The sequence below is a fragment of the Nanorana parkeri genome, unplaced genomic scaffold (genome assembly GCF_000935625.1).
Source record: "Nanorana parkeri isolate BGI_ZX_2015 unplaced genomic scaffold, ASM93562v1 scaffold1138, whole genome shotgun sequence".
NCBI lineage: Eukaryota > Metazoa > Chordata > Amphibia > Anura > Dicroglossidae > Nanorana > Nanorana parkeri.
The window spans coordinates 403380-419373 of NW_017307406.1; the positions used below are offsets into that span (position 1 = coordinate 403380).

At 42.9% G+C, this 15994-nt stretch overlaps 1 protein-coding gene across 1 annotated transcript in view; it reads right to left on the minus strand.

Annotated features, from left to right (window-relative positions):
• CUNH7orf57 (chromosome unknown C7orf57 homolog) overlaps nt 1–15994 on the minus strand; it is a 31372-nt gene that overhangs the window by 10806 nt on the left and 4572 nt on the right. Inside the window, exons 2-4 of the mRNA XM_018568108.1 lie at nt 5517–5708; nt 3667–3775; nt 980–1145 (exon numbers count right to left, since the gene is read on the minus strand). Coding sequence (XP_018423610.1) covers nt 980–1145; nt 3667–3775; nt 5517–5708 — 467 coding nt within the window. The remainder of the gene's footprint in view (nt 1–979; nt 1146–3666; nt 3776–5516; nt 5709–15994) is intronic.

Consider the following 15994-nt stretch of genomic DNA (forward strand, 5'->3'; position numbering starts at 1 on the left):
ATGCACAGAAACGTGTCACTTACCTTGTCCCTGCGAGCCCGCGGTGCCCTCTGCTGTACGCGGCCATCTGGCAGGAAAGTTAGGAGGGACCCCCAGTTAAAATTTTTTTTATAAATAGTGCGTGAGGCTTCCACCAAAAGTAATTCCAGGCCCTTTAGGTCTGGTAGGACTTTTAAGGGGGATCCCCAACACCAAAAAATGGAAAGAAAAATTCCCAACCAGACCCTTGATCCGGGCATTGGCCTGGCAGGGCAGGAAAGGGGAGGGATGAGCGAGCACCCCCCCCCTCGCTGCACCATACCAGGCCACATGCCCCCTGGAAAGCACATTTAGTGAATGAGTAGGGGTACAAGTAACACTTATTCACAAGGGGGAGCAGCATCTGGGTGCCTCCTTTATGAAAGGGGGTACCCAGATGCAAATGAGCCCCCCTTCTCGCAGACCCCCAGAACCGCCGGGTCAGGGTTGTGGGGAAGTGGTCCTTGTCCCCATCAGCATGGGTACAAGGTGCTTTTCTAGGGGGGTTCCCCTGAAAAGCACCCTCCCAATGTCGAGGGCATGTGGTCTGGTATGGCGCAGACAGGGTATGGTTGGGGTCTTAAGGATTAAGGTCTGGTTGGGAGTTTCAGGGGGACCCTGCTTTTTTACACCCATATTTTGGGGTGGGGTTCTCCCTTAAAAGGGCCTGATATGACATTTGGGGGGAATCCCATGCATTTTTTTTTTTAACTCATGGGTCCCTCCTAACTTTCCTACCAGACCTAAAGGGTCTTGTATGGTTTGGGAGGGGGACTCCACGCATTTTTTTTATTCTGTTCACTACCTCTGAGGTAGCAAACAGAATAACCGAGCTGTGCCAAAGCAAGGTTGCAAGGAAACAGCAAATAGGTGTATTATCCACCAGCTTTCTAGTACTTCTATTATATGATGGCTATTTCGATTTAATTAATATTAGGCATTTATTTATAAAAGGAAGTACCTTTTTGTCATGATGATTCTCTTTTTCGTTATCCTCAGTTTCACGCTGCCAAACAGTTTTCTGGTCAAAATCAAATGGGCCTTTTCTTGTCTCATATGTCTGCTCACTTTGCTCCATGTTAAGTTCTTCATGAATCATGTAGTCTGGCACATTTCTCAGTGGTGCACTGTCATGACAAGATGCAATAAAAATAAAATTCCATTTATGTTTGTATTACATTTAATAAAAATATTCAAACAATTACAAACTGAATCTAATGTATATATACAATGATCAACCATAACATTATGACCACTTGGAGATGAAGTAAATAGCACATTGATTATCTTGTTACAATGGAGCCTGGAAGTGGATGGGCTATAGTAGGCAGTAAGTGAAGATTTTGTCCCTGAAGTTTTGTAGGAAGCAGAAAAAATGGGTAAGGATTTAAGTGACTTTGGTAAGGAACAAATTGTGATGGCTAAATAATTGGGTCAGAGCAAAACCAAAACGGCAGCTCTTAGCCCTCGTTCACACCTGAACGTTTTGTAGCGCGTTCTACGCTCGACGAACGCTCTACAAAACGCTCAAAAATATAAATCCCATTGCATTCAATGGTCTCGTTCCCACCTTGGCGTATTTCCGCCCGTCCCTAACGCGCTACAAAACGGCCCACGCCTGAAAAGGTACATGTACTACTTTGGGCCGTTTTGTTGCGCGTTTCCATTGGGATACAGCCAAGTAGCCTTCGGAAATGCGCGACTTTTTTACCGCGAACCGCGGTAAAAAAAACGTGCGACAGACGTGCATATGCAATACGCCTAGGTGTGAACGAGACCTTATGGGATTCTTCCCAGTCTGCAGTGGTCAGGACCTACCAAAAGTGGTCCAAAGGAAGGAAAATTGGTGAACCTGCAACAGGGTCATGGGTGGCCAAGGTTCACTGATGCAGGTGGAGAGCGAAGGCAGGCCCGTGTAGTCTAATCCAATAGAAGAGCTACTGTAGCTCAAATTGCTAGAAAAGTTAATGCAGGTTCTGATAGAAAGGTGTCTGACCACACACAAAGATCCTAGGCCTAGGCTGTACACAGGACCTCAGCTTCTCTCCAAATTTGGATTAAGACCTTCTCCTTCCTGACACTAACTCTTTGTTATTTAACAGTAAACTTTAAGAGCCTCTAATACTCACTAAGGTCTGCCATTTGATAGCTTATGACCAAAGGTGGAGCTTAGTGCCTAATTTCCCTCGAGACTCTACTTGAAAGCTTGCTGTAAGATGGCTTTACAGTTAGAGCCTTTGGAGAAAATGTTGCCCATGGGCAGTACCACACTTCCACTGTAGAGGACAACAGCAACATCTGACATATACTGCAGATGATGGCTCAGGACACCCACTGATCTGATGTCGAGTGAAGTCCTATGTTGCCGCATTCAAGCAGAACATCCAAATAATGGTGTTTTTATGCTGTCTTTTGTGCACCAAGGAATGCCAATATTTTGACCAGCTTGCTAAGCAGCAAAATGTGGCAAGCAAAAAGCAGATAATTTTTTTTTACGGTTGAGGCAAAAAGAACACAGTATATACAGTTATTTATAATTGGATACCTGTTTTGGAACAGCAGCATGTGAAATCATGTACATGTGCAGGCGGTGGCTACAGCAGGCATATCTGCGCATGTGCACTGCAACACCCCAGCACAGAGGGAACTATGGCTTTTTTACTTTTACTGTTTGCTTTTAAAGCAGTCACCATTAATTATATCAGTATGTCTTGTTCATATAGGAGATATGCATGTAAAAATCCCTTAAATGGTCAGATAAGACCCCAGAAATTGAGGGGGGGGGAAAAAAAAAAAAATCACACTTTTTTTTAGGCATGCTATTGATTAGCCGATGTATGTTTGGACACTGGTGCATACACTCTGTAGTAATCCACAATTTTTTGGGGAAAAATCTATGTATGTGGGCACAGAGTAAACTTCACAAGGTTACAATTTGGATGTCTATGCATGTTTGATGCACCACCATAGACATCTTTAATAAACCAAGGAAATCCTTCTTCCACTAGACACCTAAGTGGAACTAAGAGGGCTCTTCTCCATTCTCCCTAATGTAAGGGGCCACTTCACAGAACACCAATGTAAAAGGGTACTTTTTAACTGACTATCATAGTAAGCAGGCATATGTCCACTGGCCACCAAAGTGGGCAAACATTGGAATGCTCAATGCCTACATGAGAGTAGGAACACTGCTCCGAATTCAGGAGCTGTGCATCAGAATTGTCATACCATCACAGGGAGCTGTATCAGGTAGACCTCACCAACGTAAAGTCTCCACCAAGGCTCAAACAAGAATGCTGCGAACTGGTATCATCATCAAAAATAGAATTCTCTTTTCTCCTTTACTATAGACCTCTCTTTTCTACTTTATCTTTTACACTCTTGTTTATTACAGATGTAAAACATCCTGCCTAGATTCAAAAGGAATTCAAATACAGCACAATATCTACTGTGGATTTACCCTTCTTTTTTCTGCCACTAGGCACAGAAAGGATGGAAATGTATAATGAAACCCAGAGATTTATCTTAACAGACCCATGTCGAATGTTCTCAGATAATACTATTAAACCTGGAGGACTCTTAAGGTTTGGTATTATAAATCTTTGCTCTAAAATTTCAATACGTATATAGTTAGGCAAGAGAACTTACGCAGCTTGTTCAGGTGGGGGAGATGAATTCTCATCGGTGTACCAATCAGGTGGTGCATAGGATACTGGTAGAGTCTTCTTTGGTGCAGATGTTGTATGCTTTAACAAGTCTTAAAGATGTAGAAAATATTTTTTATTAAGTAGCATAAAAAAACTATTTACAAATTTTTTATAATACGGTCTAAATACATATCAGATTCTGAATTTAAAGTGACACTAAACTCAGGATTTAAATCCTAAAAATGAATTCAAGTACCTTAAAGGAGAACTATGACATGAGTGATTTCCACTCACCTCATAGTTCTAAGCCGACCTGTGACAATGAGACTGTCACAGGTCGGCTCAGTAGATCGGGAGGTGAGGGAACACATACCAGGTTCGCTCACCTCTCGATCCTGTCACGGCTCTCTGCCGTGGCAGGGGGAGGGGCTGGATTCCCCTCTCCCGGCTCCGATCTGCCAGCGCTGACTGGCGGAACGGACGGGGGAGGGGGCGGGTACAGCTGGCTCTGCCTCTAGATAGGCAGAGCCAGCTGTCACTCACGCAGCTGGGCGGATCCCGTCATCTAAGTCGGAAAACGCTCCAGGTGCGGCGTCTCATTATACCGCGAGCTGTAGCTCGCGGTATACTGAGCTTAGGGTAACGGGAGGACGCTAGTTGGTGTCCTCCCGTTACCCCAAGGAGAACTATGGGGAAAAACACTGACCCCATAGTTCTCCTTTAACTATTAACAAAAATTTAGCTTATTTGTGCATCACTCAGCTGTAGATCCTCATATCATCTCTGAATTCATGCCAATACTGTTATTTATTCTGGAGAGTAGCTACTTTTGTTCCCCATGGTCCCTATGTGTGTTGTAAAGTAGCCACTGCTCCAAGTTCGCTCCCGGTTAGTTTACTAATTTGTATTGAAATTATAGTCCATCAGTGGAGCGAGCTTGGAGTGGTGGCTACTTTACAGCACAAACAGGGACCATGGGGAACAAAAGTAGTCACCCTCCAGAAGGAAGGACAGTAAGCTACATTTTTGTTAATAGTTAAGGTACTTGAATGCATTTTTAAGATTTAATTTCTGAGTTTAGTGTCACTTTCAATTCAGAATCTGATATGTATTTATTAAATGCATTCCAATATTTCAAAAAAGTCTTACTTGTCACTTTAACAATTAATAGGTAAAAGCTGGCAATAGCATATTAATAACCTCAAATTATGTTACCATCCATTGCACAGTCTTGCATCATCATATTAGTAGGTTTATTTCACAATTGGCAATCAACTCCCAAATCTCCCGATTAAAGCGGATTTCCAGAAAAGTAGAATTCGTTACCTAGTCAAGACCCCCACCTTGTTGTAACACAAAGCAACCCTCCTTCCACAGATCCTGGTTTTTCTTAGGACAAATGTTTCCAGTTACAGGGTTCAAATGCTCTACTACCAGCTGAATAAATTCGATACATTCACATAACATATGTGAACAAATATAGTTTTACAGCTAGTCTTCTGTCGTTCAAGCATTTTAAACAACAGAAGGATCTGGTTCCCACTCATCAACCTCATCTATCAAAAAGCTGCAAAAGGTGTAATAAACAGTGTAATATCGACTCCTCTGTATACAGCATGGACTTGCAAAAGATCCTTTTCTATCGTACACACAATTCATAAATGCACTGTCACTATTATCGGATATCTTACAAGCATTTTCTTACTCGCAACAGAAAACAAGGGCTTTCCCACTGCATGGCTAACATTCTAACTTTGATATTCTGACTCCTATGGTTATTTATGTGATAGTAATTAATTTGCTTTGCTCATGTTCATAACATTACTGTAAAAGTCCAAATTTCATTTTTACCTGCTTGACCTCCTTGCTTGGATAGTTTGACGTATGCAGAGTCTGTATCCTTGATCCATGTTTTGCGGCCTGCACTCATTAAATCATCATGAGGTTCTGCAAGGTCACTCAAACCGGGTATTTGGGAAGTGGGAGGAAGTACAACTTCACCTTTCTTCTCATTGTGTTTTAAAGGTACCTGGTAATACCAATCTGTGAACATGAATAATGTGATATGTTAATCTAAGTTTACATATAAGCAATATTTTGGCACACAAATGTTTTTAAATGCAATTTTTATTTAAATCACAGGATCACTTTGATAGGTAAGCCTAACAATGGCATCACCTTGGCCTCAGCATCATCAAGCGTAATATAATAGTGTACCATAGTGGCTGCGTAAAATAATAGTTTTAGTTAGTTATCCACTGTAAAACAGGATTTAATGTATTTCCCAGTACTGCCAACCTAGGGGCTCAAGTACACAGGCACTGCTTCAAATCATACTACACTTCCCTATAGATGTCAATGCAAAAACAATTCAGCAATTTAGAAGCAGCTTTAACCAACTTGCAAAAACTCCTTGAGCAATGCAAAAAAATTAAAGCAAATTAAAGCACATCAATGCAGTTCAGAAAGAGCCTTTAGTCCTTCATACCAAAAAGATGTTTATTCCAAACAAAAGATCCCCAAGAGGCCAAAAACATAATGATTATGTGCCCCTCCAATAGTGCCCTATTTATGTTGGCTAAAGTGGCACTGATGGAAGACTACAGATGCCCTGCAATAATATCTTTGCACTTTGAAACTGCAGTATGACAGGAGGGACACAGTGAAGGTTACAGGATTAGCCAGGTGAGCAAGCTGTAGAGGAGGTCTTTTATAGCATCAAACCATTTTGTAAATCCTGATCTGGTGCAATGTAGAGAGCCAACCCTTCAAAAAACAGTTTCTCTTTTTGGATAACACCTACCACAAGCACCAACAGCATAATACCTGATCTAAGCTATCTTAAATTACCCGCTCTTCCTTTCTATTTCAAATAAAAACTTTTCATTTGATGCCACTATCTATCTACTGCATCTTCACACTCCCATACTCCGCCTATAACTTTGGGATTAACTTCCACCCCCTGCACATGAGTTGGCCATCCACCCACAATGATGTTTGCCATTACATTCAGCAGGTGCCCGGAAGGTTGGCTATCCTTCCTTACTGCATGTAAAGCCAAAAAATCCCACTGCTCCCTCTCCCTTCACCCAATATGGCTACCCTTCCCCATCTAATGGATCCAGCCTCACCAACGTGAAGCTCATATTAGCTTTAGGAGAAAATCAGTGCATGCAGACAAGTAAAAACACTGTTTACTAAATCCTGGCTTCAATGCAACTGAATAAAAGCAACATTTTCCACAAGCCATTAGTAGCCCTGTGATTTTAGAATCACTTTAATTGTTTATGGAAATTCCAGTTTTACAATTGTTGCACTTTGTTTAGATTAGGTTTCATCTTGTCTTGGGTGCCCACATGTGTCAAGTGTTTGACAGCTGGCCTTGGTAACTGTCACTTCTGTGGCCTACCCTAAAGTAAAGTCTCTCCTGACCCTCTCCGACTCCACTCTGTTATTTCAGCTTCTCAGCAATGTGAGTGAACAGTGGGCATGAAAGCTAGGGTAGAGAAGAACTCTGCAGCTATAGAATGACAGGGTTCCCTGCCTTGTGGAGCGGCCCCAGTGTGATCAGGTGGAATCAATTAAGGAGGAAGGCTTGCTGTGATTCATTTGCGCTGGGAAGATTTTTGAGAACTCTGCAGCTATGACAAGAGGGAGGTAGCGGAGAGGAGCAAGATGAATTATCTCTGCCATGCAACCTGGGTATTCCACCTCCCATTCAGTGACAGCAGCACTAACAGGGTTAATTTAGACTCTTCCTTTCCTGCAACCTCTGTGCAATCTATGTACAATATTCCTCCATGTGCAGCTGTCACTGAACAGGAGGTAGGGGTTAGACACTTCATTCTCTTTCCCTCCACTCAGTTCTGTGCAGTCTGTGTACATTGCTGTGCTGTGCAGTCCTGCAACTCTACCTTCCATTCAGTAAAAGCATGACACAGAAAACATCACATGAAACAGTACACAGAGTTGGGGGAAGGCAAACCTGGACATACAGAAGCTCTTTCACTACCATAGCCTCAATTTAAGTGGAGGGACAAAGTGTGACTTGATAAGCAAAGAGAATGGTGCAATGCACTTTTTCCCTGCATTGAGTTATGTATTTTGTTTTGTGTTACTTAACTGTAGGTCTGAGTATTCCAGGGAAGACCAGGGAGTTTTCTGCTCTCCTGTCTCCTCCTACAGCTCCAAAAGCCTGTGGGTCCCTCCTCTCAGCTCCTGAGGCTGCAGTTTTTTTTTTCAATCTATGTGACAACATGACAGGGGCTAAGAAGGTAGAACAGGAGTCCACAGCCTAAGGCATGTGTGCAATGATGAGTCTAAGCCAATTTCAGTGTCACCCAATTTAAAAATGGTGGCTTTTGCATTAATCTCTGCATTCGGATTCCTACATATGTGCGAACAGGTTTTTTTTAAAACCTAAGGACATAGTAAGGCCCCATTCACACTGTGCGATTCGCAAATTGCGCGTTTGTCGCGCGATATCGTGCAAATGCTTGCATTGAGCAAGCTTGAATCGCGGCTAGATCCGCTCCAAAAAGGGTCCTGCTGTAGCGACACACGACCCGCGACAGCAGGACCCTTTGCCCCATTGAGAAGCATTGGAGAGTGATATCGCGCGGTAAATTGCGGCGATATCGCGGGAATTACCGCGCGATAAATCGGTCAATGTAAATGGGGCCTTAAGTTCATCCCCAAACCAATTTACCACAGATAATCCAGGAGGTGTGTGCAGCTGAAATTAACATCCTACAGGCCAGATATAGCACAATTAACCCCTTCGTGACTGACTACGTACAGTGTACGTCGCCAGCATCGGGGCTGTTTAAACAGACTCCCGGTGACTTTTGCCGCCGGGACTCTGTTTAAACATGTAGAGCCGACTGTCGGCTTTACAACAGAAGCGATGCTGGCGACTTACCTGTCGCCAGATCGCTTCTGCGTCCCGAAGAAGGGGCCGTCCCGCCGGACACCCACGCCGTGCTTCCCGGGCTCCGTTGCCCCTCCTACGGGCCCGGGAAGGAGTTGCGCTAATATTGCGCAACATAAAAATTTGCAACTACCACCATTTTATTCTATAGGGTCTTGGCATTCAGAAAATATATAATGTTGGGGGGTTTTAAGTAATTTTCAGGCCTAAAATATGGAATATAACATGGGTACAAAAAATGAAAAAAAGGCCTCAGTCATGAAGGGGTTAAGCTGCAAAAGACAAACTGTAAATCCTGTTCATGTGCATGTGCTGGACCAATATTTCTAAGTGGAAATTTGTTTCTAATGGTTATACAGCACAGTGTTTTCCTTCAAGGAAGCAGAACGATACTAAGAATGACCAGCTGACTGGAGAATCTAGTCTCTATCTAGTCTCTAGTGGATTTCATTGGGATTTTATTAACAATCATTACTTCAGCCCTGGATAAGGGAAGGCCTTTTCCACCAAAACGCATTGGATATATGTGATGCCCTTAACCAATGCTCTTAACAAAGATTTCAAAAAGACTTTTTGAAAAGTGATAGAATCATTTGTACTTCGTAATTATCTATACACATCCATCAGCTTACTGTTCAGCACATCGTAACAGTATATATGAACATGTTTTCTAAGTGCATCCGTTAATATAACAATAACTAATGAGTTAATGTTGCCATTAATAGTACAACTATTAGTGCAAAAATAAAAATTAACAATATGGATATGTCACGCTATTGGCCCACCAGTTGTAAACTGATATTTATTGTGGAAAAGTTTGCCAACCCGTGAGGTAGAATATCTATGTCAGGAACAAGCTGAAGGGGAAAAAACACTAGAAAATGGTTTAAAGGGGGTTAGGGACGTCTGGTATTAAAGTGACACTAAACTCAGGACTTAAATCTTAGAAATGCATTCAAGTACCTTAACTATTAACAAAAATGTAGCTTATTTGTGTATCACTTGTTTGTAGATCCTCAAATCATCTCTGAATCTGTGCTGACACTGTCCTTCCTTTTGGAGGGTGGCTACTTTTGTTCCCCATGGTCCCTGTGTGTGTTGTAAAGTAGCCACAGCTCCAAGCTCACTCCTGTGATGGACTATAAATTCAATACAAATTAGCAAACTAAGCACGAGATTGTAGTCCATCACGGGAGTGAGCTTGGTGCGGTGGCTACTTTACAACACACACAGGGACCATGAGGAACTAAAGTAACCACCCTCCAGAAGGAAGGACAATGTCAGCACCAATTCAGAGACAATTTGAGGATCTACAGCTGAGTGATACACAAATACGCTACATTTTTGTTACCGCTTGGGGTACTTGAATGCATTATTAAGATTTAACTCCTGAGTTTAGTGTCACTATAATAAACAGCTGTTGCCTGAAATGAGCATTACTGCAAAATACAGTTACCCTTTAGGGCCACTAAATTAAATAAGGCCAAAATAATACTTGAATACAAAAAACAAAAAAGGACAGAAGGGCGCCGATTATTTTTTATTTTAAAAGACACAAAGATCAAATTGCAATGGTACTCACAATGGAGGGTCATAAAACAGCTTGTGTGGATGTTTTGGAAGAAACAGCAGTTGAGACTGCAATCTGCCTGTGTGCCACTGTGGTGTGGCGGCGTTGACGCGTTTCCGGGGTCAAGCCCCCTTCCTCAGAACGTCTGTTTTATGACCCTCCATTGTGAGTACCATTGCAATTTTATCTTTGTGTCTTTTAAAATAAAAAATAATCTGCACTAGGTTGGGCGCCCTTCTGTCCTTTTTTGTATTCCAGTTTTACAGTTTCTCCCGTCTGAAGTGGGGCAGCACCCCTAGTTGTTTTTACTTAATCATCAGGATCCGAGCACAGCGCTTTAACTTTACTATATTTGCAAAATAATACTTGGCTTACCCTGTAAAGTTAAACAATCTCAGTTAAGGGTAAATTTTTGCTTTTAATTGTGCAGGGAGTTTGACGCAAACAAGTAGCATTTGATACATCTCTCTTATACTGAAATCCGCCAGAAAAATAACTGTTTGTCATTTGGATCCTTTAACATTTAAATGTATTTACTTAATATGAAAAAAAAAATTGCTAAATCTTTATTATAGCAAAAGAAAATCAATTAACTAGATGAGCTTGTGGGGAAAAAAGGAACAGTTAATGAATGCAAGAAGCTTTGAAAGTCAGATTATACCATACATAAAAGAACGTGGAATATGGAGCAAGACATGAAGGTATTTAATGATGTGAAAGGAAGCCTAGTAATCAGGCAGGAAAAGAATGATACAGTGAGTGTCTAAATTCACCGAAGATAATGAACTGTGTAAACTCAAGTCATCTTAATTATTTATGCCTGTGAAATAATTGTGCAGTGGGCATTAAGCTATATTTAGCTGTAAAAGTTCAAATTCCCACACTAAATGGCTAGTTGCTAAAGACAGACATTTATATTCTAAGTATTCCTTCTGCATGATATCTCTGGAGAATGGCCTGTTTTGGTTACCACAATGGAATCCAAGCAACCAAGAAGGCTTACTTTACTATATGTGTGCATGTATTTTTCCAGGGTGGATATTCTTTATTCACACGGTTACTCTTTCTTTAAAACATAAAGTTTGCAGTGTTAGATACACTACAAACTATATGTTTTAAAGAGTAGCCATGTGAATAAAGAATATCTGCACTGGAAAAATATGGATGGATGTTAGGGCAGAGTTACAATGGGAATAATGATGTCATCTAGGATTTGTGTATGGTAAACAGAAGGGAAGAGGGAGTGTGACTGGTCTGCATGCAACAATTTTGTGGGTTCTCCAAAATGTATGACCAGTCACACTTTTTTCAGTGTTTTTCACATTGCAGCAAGAAACAATAACAATGATCTTATTATGGCCACCATTTTTTTTAGTTCTGATACTGTGTATTGTGCAACTGGTCCACCGCTCTGTGCAATTAATCCTTCCAGGGATTCTCTCATGAAGGGGAGCATTATGTGGTGTATATTGGTTTGTGGATTACAATAAAGCGTTGACTTGTTATGGAGTGTGGCTATTTTTTTAACTGGTCCTTCCAAGATGTTTCACTTTGCTGCCTGCCCTGTCACAGCACTCGGACTTCATCATGTAAAACATAGGACCAGCAGTCCTCCATTGTGGCAGAGGACAGTGAGAACCCATCCACGTTCTGGAGTTTCAGAGAGTGTCGGCTACTAAGGAACGTATTTGTACTTATTTCTTTCCCCCTAGACAAACGTGCACTTAACGCATGCAGCGCAGGGGAATCTGGGTTGGGATTTAATTATAAGTGTGTCTGCAATTAACATTTCATCTTTGTCCCCCTGCAAAGTCCCATAAATACTTGTTAACCCTGCCAGTGGAGTCCACCTATTGCAGCTTCTTGTGATGGTGTGCTTGTGATACTGAACTGCTCCTGAATTCAGAGCAGAGTTGCCACTATCACTTAGGCTGTGCCTGCTTGTACTACAGTTGTAGGGGGCGTGGCTAACAACATTGTCACAGACACAGCATGCCAATCAGCGCCTGGCCCCACCTAGTCCTGCCCACTGTTTTCTGGATTGTAAGCATGGCCTCTGTTCCTGAAACCCTCCCACTGTGAGCTGCAGTGTCTACGATGGGGAGTATGTGTGAAACAGAGAATTTGACTCAGCCAGGGAAGATAAAGAAAGTCTTTTGTTTACTTTATGAAGCGTGTGCAACACATAGTAACAGAATTTGGTACTTGTTTAGACTCTCATACAGAAGCCTTTAGTTGTACTTTAATCCATTATTGCACTAATCTACTGTAAATCCTTGCACAGCAGCATTAGACTGAGAGTGCAAGGGACAGCACTGTAAGTCGCATTTAATGCAGAGCACAGAGGTGAACACATCAGAGAGCTCTTTTTCTTTGTTGTCAACTCACAGCCTCGCCAAGCTGCATTTATATCATTGCTGTGGAGAAAAGTACATGATTGAGTTTTGGCTATCGTGTCAGGCAGGGGTGCCTGTCTATGTCTTTTCAACTGTGGATTTAGCCACTTACCTACACTTAGGCCTGGTTCACACCTGGGCGTTTTACAGCGCGTTCCTATGCGCTGTAAAACGCTCAACATGTGAGAACCAATAATTGCCTATGGGCATGGTTCCCACCTGGGCGTTTTACAGCGCGTAGGAACGCGCTCAAAAACGCCCTACGCCCAAAGAAGTACAGGAGCTTCTTTGGGGCGTTTTTCCGCGCGTTTCCATTGGTATTTCCGAGTGTGGATCGGGGTTAACAAAGTGGTAACCCTGAGCCACACTCGGAAATACAGCATACAGGTCTTACCTTGTCTGCGATCCCCACTATGTCCTCCGGCGGCTGCCGTCTTCCAGATTCTGTCCCTTGCGAGCGGCCACGTCGCAGGGGGGCGGAGCCGGCGGGAAGTTTGAAAGTGAAATTTTTTTTTTTTTTTTAAAGGAGAACTATGGGGTTAAGGCTTTTCCCCATAGTTCTCCTTAGGGTAACGGGAGGACACAAACTAGCGTCCTCCCGTCACCCTAGGCTCAGTATATACTGAGACGCCACAGCTGAAGCGGATCCCGACAATTATGCCGGGATCCACCCAGGTGCATGACTGACAGCTGGCTCTGCCTATCTCGAGGCCGAGCCAGCTGTACCCGCCTCCTCCCCAGTCCGTTCCGCCAGTCAGCGCTGGCGGATGGGAGCAGGGAGGGGGGAATCCAGCCCCTCCCCTGTCACGCCACAGAGCTGTGACAGGATCGAGAGGTGAGCGAACGCCGGTATGTGTTCGCTCACTTCCCGATCTACTGAGCCGACCTGTGACAGTCTCATTGTCACAGGTCGGCTAGAACTATGAGGTGAGTGAAAAGCACTCACCTCATAGTTCTCCTTTAAATATAGAAAATAAGGGGAAAAAAATAAATAAATCATACCGCCAGTGAAACGCGCGTTTCACTGAACGGAAGAACGTGCTAGAAAACGCGAAAACAACGAGCTGAAAAAATACGCTCAGGTGTGAACCCAGCCTTACTCTTTAAAATAAATTTTTTTTTTTTTTTTTTACAGTTCAATCCTGTGCAGATACACTGTCTGCATTTTGGCCATCATATCTTTTATATAAATATGTGTACTTGTATGACCTCCAACCCTTATGACCTTCCATTAACCCCTTGTACAATTTTGTACATAGAATGTACAGACTAGAACTTTATTGTCACTTTGTGTGCAACAAAATGCTTGCAAGTAAACAGCAAAACCCACCACACAATGTCACAATGTGCTCCAACAGGTCCAAACAAATGTGGGTTTATGGAGAAGCTGCTTTTGCCAGTTACCCAGACTAATCTGACTAGGTACTCAAGTAGTTTTTGGGAAAACGCAAAGTGTAACCAGGACAACTGCTTGCTGTATTTGCTCCAGCTTTTTCTGGGAATGCCCAGAGCTTACATTCAGTTGAAAAGCTTAGATAGGAGCGGCATCCCTGGGAGATGCTGAAATGCTGGCTTCTCCCAATGCACACAAGCTAACTGCAAAGTGCTCTCAAATAAAACATATAAAACAAATATTAGATTTTCATAGTTGCATAATCTAGGGTCCCAAGCTAATTCAGCGCATGCATAAGGCCTCATGCACACATGCAGAAAAAACTTTTAGGGACTTTTGTATGCCCCTGAACGCAGCTCTATTATTGTGGCATTTAGATCTGTATTTTAGAGCAGCACTCAGGGGCATACAAATCAACTGACCTTCAACCTGTGTTCTGGGAGGAGCTTACTGGCATAATTTATCCACAAACTGTATGTGTGTAAAAACACGCAAACTAGAGTAAATGCAGTAAGTATGCATATAAATGAATTCTAATGGACAGAATAAAAAGAATATTCTAGGCAATAGCATTAGTTTAAGTGCAAAAGATGTACACATGTAAAACATACATCGTGTGTAATTAAACCAAAAGGTGAATTTTGTATGCTGGATTTTTCTGCAGTTTCTAATGGGAGTATTATAATATGCCTGTGTGCACAAGCTCATAGGAATTAGGGCTGCAGCTAACGATTATTTTCAAAATCGATTAGTTAGCCAATTATTAAGTACGATTAATTGGATTTTAAAAAAAGGCTCCAGTGATGGACTACTAGTTTGTATTGAGATTGTAGTCCATCACGGAAGCAAGCTTGGAACGGGGGAAGTAAAAAAAAGTGTGGTGTGCAATATAGTACATTATACAGCACAATGCAGAGTACCAGCAGCTATAGAGGAATACAGCAAATCGCAGCAATAGTACATTATACTATAATGTACTATTGCTCAGATTTGTAGTCCTCTGTAGCTGGCGTTATTCTGGATTGCGCTGTATAATGTACTATTGCTGGGTTTTGTAGTCCTCTGTAGCTGCTGGTATTCTGCAGTGCGCTGTATAATTATTATACAGCGCTATGCAGAATAACACCAGCTATAGAGGAATTCAACAAATCCCAGCAATAGTACATTATACATACAATGTATTGCTGGGATTTGTATTCCTCTATAGCTGATGGTACATTGTGCTATAGATTATAGAGCATAATGTATGGGACTGTCAGGGGGAGGGATATAGAACATCTGGGACTGTCAAGGGGGAAGGATATAGAACATCTGGGACCGTTAGGGGGGAGGGATATGGAATATCTGGAGCTGTCAGGGGGAGAGATATGGAACACCTGGGGGGGTGCGCAGGCCCCGGGTGTAAAGCTGAAGGGGGGCGCCGGCCGAAAATAGCACTTTTGGCTAAATGCTGAAAGTGCAATTTTCCTGCCATTTTGTCGGCGCAGCCGTGATTTCTTTCCTCCCCGCTGGGCGCTGCTCTTTGTCCCAGCAGGGAGGAGAGAAAGTGACAGCCAGCCGAGCGCTGCGGGAGGAGACCGACATGATCGGCCGGTGTCTCTCCTCCCACACCGCTCAGCCGCCTATCACAGCCCGACAGAGCAGTGTGGGGGCGGAGACAGCCCACGCTGTCACAGGAGGCTGAGCTCTCCTCTGTGCACTGCTCGCTCAGCCTTTTGTGACAGCGTGTCAGAGAGGTCAGCAGGCTACATGCACTCAGCAATCAGTGATCGGAGTGTTTGTAGATAATTGAGGATATGGTATGGTTACTGTATCCTCAATTATGAATGAATGGGAAACCCATTTCCCGGGCAGCGGAACAGCCCCGGTCATATGGGCTCAGTACTCTCTCCCCGGCCGGGAGAACAGATTCTCCTCCGGTGACCACGTACATTTTCATACGCAGTACTAACCTTGCTCACGGGGTTCAGACATCAGTGCTGCACTGAGACGCTCTGATTGGACGAGGCACGCCACAGGAGGCTTGGCGCCTGCGACGTG